The sequence below is a fragment of the Centruroides sculpturatus genome, unplaced genomic scaffold (assembly GCF_000671375.1).
Source record: "Centruroides sculpturatus isolate CEXI.00-Female unplaced genomic scaffold, Cexi_2.0 scaffold308, whole genome shotgun sequence".
Classification (NCBI taxonomy): domain Eukaryota; kingdom Metazoa; phylum Arthropoda; class Arachnida; order Scorpiones; family Buthidae; genus Centruroides; species Centruroides sculpturatus.
In genome coordinates, this window is record NW_019384502.1 from 325,941 (window position 1) to 331,645 (window position 5,705).

Here is a 5,705-nt window from a genome sequence, read left to right on the forward strand (position 1 = left end):
ACTAGCTTTTGCCCGCGGCTTCGCTCGCGTTAAGAAGTATTATTATTAATTAGGTATAGTTTTTGCGGCTTTACTTTCGTTTAGCGTGTGTAAAAAATTAGGGCCTACAAAACTTCTTTGTACAACTATGTACAAAGGGTACAATATAATCCCCGCAAAAACTATACCTAATTAACCCCCGTCAAATATAATCCACTAGAAATATTTAGGTATAGTATGTACTATTAGATACGGCGGCCACTCATCATCGGGTATGTGTAACTCAGTGAAAACACAATGATAGCGTGTTTTAAAATACTACTAACGCCATCTATTGTCAACATTTAGAACTAAAAATTATTTTGTTCGTCTTAATTTATTCGTTCCATTAGGTACTGATAGGTTCAAACTAATACATTTACATCCCCCATGGGGGTTGAATTTATCAAAATCCTATTTAAGCGGACGTCTTCATCATAGTAGCTCCAATCTTTAATTTCAGTTCAATCAGTCGAAAATCTAAGAAGATTTATACAAACTTTCATCCCCTATTTTATCCCCTTAGGGGTGGAATTTATCAAAATCCTTTCTTAGCGGATGCCTACATCATAACATCTACCTGCATGCCAAATTTCAGCCCGATCCGTCCAGTGGTTTGGGCTGTGTGTTGATAGATCATTATGTCAGTCACCTTTGAGTTTTATATATATAGATTATTATTCATTTGGCCCATAAATTATTATTTGGTCAATATAACAATATAAATAATTCAGTATATTTGTAATAGGAATTTATTATTTCAGGGGCTTATATCTCGCGAAGGGTTGCGAGTAGGGGTATGGTTCCTTTGACTTTATTGTTAGCACAGGGGCTACAGTTTGGGGGGGTCGCCACCTCTTCATTCAGAAGGTAAATCTTACCATTGGGACTTTAACAGAGCTGTACAGCATATTGATAGGAACAAAAAAGTCAAAGGAACCGTGCCTCATAGAAATTTGTAAATAACGCCCACTAGGAGGCGTCCCAGGCTACTAGTACTTAAATAAAAGAAACAGGTCCAGACTATTGACAATTTTACAATTTTATCTTACAAAACTTATTATCTTCAAAACTCAAAACACTCAAAGATTGAATGCAAACTAACTGAAATTTGCCTTCAATCTATTAGCCAATAGGGTGAGATCAAGATTGACAATAAATCACAAAATTATCTACATATGGCATATTGCAATTTGAACCAACAAAATGTAGGTGTAGTTAGTTTCATAAATCATCACATAAATCAGCCTTTAATCTGAGATCTGTGGAGATACTTAAACTTTGATGAGAAAAAATTTATATTTTTATTTTCACTAACCTCTAACTGAAAATTAACATTTTCTTTAATTTTGAATGTATACAATAAACTACAATAGTACCAGCACAACAGATTTTAGAATACCTATGACTTATCAATACAAAACAGATATTTTTATATTACATTAAAGTTGCATGTATATCACTTCTTCATAATTTCTTTTAATAACTGTATTTCAACATAATTTATATCCCTATCCTTTATAATTCTATGTATTTTACTTTAAGCATTTTAAGACATGAAAAAGAGTTTATAGGCTTTATCGGATTTCTAAGGGAGTCCATGGCACAAGAAATATTAAGAATCCCTGCTTTAGACATACTTTCTGCATATATTATTTATTTTATATCTAGGAACATAAAATTTAAGTTAAGTGAAACAGAAAATCATTTAAGTAATATGTTATAAACAAAAGTAGATTTCTACTTTTGTTTAATGCATGTATAAATCAAACACAAAAATAATAAACTTAAATGAGCTTATAAAAATAAGATAGAAATGTATCCTAAAGAATTTTTCTGAAGTATTAACAAATATCAACTGCACTTGATCTTTATCATTATGTTAAATTCAACTTATTTTACAGTTTATTTTAAATTTTTAGTCAAAAACAAATAAAATTATTAGAATTAATATAAAATATAAAATTGACACTCAAATATCTAAGTGGCATTGGCAATGTTAGCTTAAGTTGGTTGTAACACATTTCAGTTCCCACTTATAGAAAATTTCGGTACACATTTTCTAAAAACAATTTTCTTCAAGTCTAGCACAGTGTTCCCAAAGTGTAATCCATGCCCAGTCAATTAAAAAGTGCTAGTTTATTGAAAACTTAAAACTAGAATAAAAATAATGAAACAGTATTGAATTTCTAAAATAATAAATTTGATGTCTTTAAAACTTTATTGTAATTAAAAGAAATGTCATATTCTATACCAGGGGTGGCCAACCTGCGGCTCGCGAGCCACATGCAGCTCTTTGAAGGATTATTTGTGGCTCTCGAGTTCCCTTTTCATTTTTGTGTTGTTATATTTTAAAAAATTATTATTGTTCCGTATATGTTTCAAAATGTCTTTTAAATTACTAACAACAAATATGAAAGACTAAGTGCAACGTTGTAACAAATTTCATTTCCGTCCAAGTTAAGAATGATATGACTCATCAAAAACTGCGCAAACGAACATAAACAGTGGCGTAATCGTCCGACTCCAGACCAATTTTGAATTTGTAAACTGTCATTGCAACGGACAGTTGACATTGTGCTCTGGAGGAAGCAATTTGTATCACTTTTGCTATGGATATAATTTGTAATCTGGAATTTTTTGCATACCTTTTTAATACATATTTAATTGCGGCTCGCAAAAAATTTCAAATTTTGAAAAATGGCTCGGACTATCAAGGAGCTTGGCCACCCCTGTTCTATACCATTGCACAACAATCATAAATTTTGTAAGATGCTAGTTGTGATGATTATCATTATTTTTGCACAATGTATTTATATATTCAATAAGCCTCAAAAAAAAATAACTGAAACTTTTTCTTCCTCAAATTTGATTATATTATCACTCAGGAAAATTTTATCCTTTATTTATAACAAAGTTTATTACTATCATTTATTGTATACTTCAAAGAATATATTTTATCCATTGTTTTAGTATTAGTATTTGATATACTAATTTTTTATTAGTACAAACCAAATGTCAAGCTCTATGTTTTCTGGAAAAAAAATTGTAATAGCAAAAACACTTGACACTTTTAACATACATATTATAATTAAATAAAAATGAAAAAAATTTTTTATAGCATATTGATAGAGAAATTAGTTTCATATTGATAGTGAACATTTAACCAAAATTCTAATTATTGGATTATTTATGGGTTATTAAATAGATAAAACTGCACTTTTAAATGAGTAATCAAATTACAAAATTTGGTTTAAAGATAGGCAGAGAGGCTGCCATCTTGTGCTATTATTAATAATTAATTTTGAACTAAATAAATCTGATGTTCCTAGAAGAAAAGATTAACCTGGAACAGGGTTCAAACTTATGTGCTCTGCATACTGTGCAGATGCATTACCAGTGATGTTATCCAGACCTCCAAGCAATCTTCACTTCCAGACATATTATTTTAGATCAGTGGTCGGCAACCTTTTAGTGGTATTGTGCAGAACATAAATTATAGTGTTATTCCAAGTGCCAATATGATTCTACCAAGTTTATCATATATGTTATTAAAATTAGTCCAGTTATAACAGACTTAAAAAATGTATAATTTTGAAATTAAGATGTTAATTGAATTATGTTCTTACATGTAAAATGCTTGCATAACATGCAGATTGCAACACAAAGCATAAACACATGCACTATAATAGAAATANCACTTAAAAATATAATTTATAATATATATATATTAGAGCCTCAACGAAAAGGCTACTTCTATTGAGGTCATCGTCACACCACTATTGGTTCCCAAAAATATGGAGGACAAAATATAAATATAAGTACACTTTACTTTTTAATTTAGTGTTTCTTCTACATATTAAAATGATAATTAAAAATATATTTTGGTTTAAACTGTAATGAATATTTATTTTTATTTAATGAATATTTTACTTTTATTTGGTTTGAATTTTGTCTGGTTAAAAAGAACCAAACTTCTTTGATGAAGTGATGCTAAAAGTTACTTGATCTTGGTTTATTTACATTATGTGCCAATGTATTTAAAACAAACTATAGACATTTTTTTAATTAAATTAAATTTAAATATTGCAGATTTTTTAATATAATTTTCAAGTTTTACTGTTAAAAAACTTTGTAATGTTATATTATGAAAAAAATTCAAATCACTCAATCAACTATGTACTGTACAACCTTGTATAGCAACAAAAATATTTAAAACTATCATTTTTAGTCATATTTAATGATCTATGTCCAGTTTGCTATTCAAAAATCAAACAAATTTAGAAAAGCTAACAGCATCAGTTTTAATAAACATTTTTGTTAATAATAGAAGGTTGTATGTAGTTGATCAAGTGATCTACTGAAGCAGTTATGAGTTCAAATCAATTTCTATGTATTAAAAAGAGTTCAAATCAATTTAATCAAATACTAGTTTTACCTGGTTCATGCATTCCAGGGTTATCTGTGATTTCCAACACAAATAATTCTCTTCCTTCTACAGATAAACCAATACTATAGAGTCTTGTGATGTGAGGAAAATTTTTTGAAATATTATTTAAAAATTCTACCAATTCAGTATAGTTATGATATTGAAATTTGGGAGGATTTATAAAATCATCATCAATTACTAGTGTATTATTCTGAATTATCGGTGTTGTAAATTCTGAAGAATTTGTGTTAATGGTGGTAGTAAATATTGGATTATCATCATTTACTGCAGAATTTGATTTATTTATCAAATCACTCTCCATAGAAAAATTCAATTGAGACACAACTCCTTCTTCAACAGTTACTCTCTTCTTTTGAAAACGATAACTAAAAAATAAAAAATAAGAAAATATGATTAATGTTAATTGTAAATTGTTTAAATTTGTTTTAATATGTAATCTTTAAGTACAGGTATCCCTCATACAACATGGCACTTTTACAACATGGTTTCACCCTAACAGAGTTTGAAAATTGGGGATATCCCCCCATACAACAGCCCTTCCGCTTTTGCTCTAACACAGTTTAGAAAATCTTCTGTACAAAATTTCACTATTTTTAAGTGTAAACTCCATTTTTCAATTTTTTTTTTATTCAAGTAAGCATGCATGTTATCTCAAGTTTGCCCATGGATTTTACAATATTAAAATTTTCAATTTGGTTTGTGCCTTTCATTAGGTTTACTTTAATGAAAACTGATACTAAAATTTTTTTTCCTTGTCCTAGCTTTCCTATCAACTGGGTGTCATTGTTGTTGCTTTCAGATTTTACCTTTAAGACCCACTGTTTTGTTTTTATAGATTCATCTTTGTATTTAGGAAAGTTTATTTAAACATTTTTAGATAAGTGGTATTAAACTTTTTTAACTGTAGGTATGAATTTAGCAATCATTTTTAAAATGACAAATAAAATACAGCATTATCTTGGTACTCAAACAATTCTGTATTCAAACAAATTCTGGAATAAAGTTGCTTGATACTCAACTGAACAAACACAACCCACTAGAACAAATTTTCCATTAACAACATATTTTTAATTTGATTTGTCATTCATAAAAAAATTATGATCAAAATATAAAAAAATAAAAAAGACATTACTGATATTTCTGATCAAGATCAAGAAAAAAGCTCAGATGATGAAGATACTTTGTAAAGAGAAAATGCCCTCATCAACTAAAATTAATATTAATGTATTATACAATA

General features: G+C 28.4%; 1 protein-coding gene across 1 annotated transcript in view; it reads right to left on the bottom strand.

Moving 5' to 3' along the window:
* The window catches only part of LOC111622109 (carboxypeptidase D-like), a 178,877-nt gene that overhangs the window by 163,315 nt on the left and 9,857 nt on the right, over positions 1 to 5,705 (bottom strand). Inside the window, exon 3 of the mRNA XM_023364424.1 lies at positions 4,448 to 4,833. Within this exon, the coding sequence (XP_023220192.1) occupies positions 4,448 to 4,833 (386 nt within the window). The remainder of the gene's footprint in view (positions 1 to 4,447; positions 4,834 to 5,705) is intronic.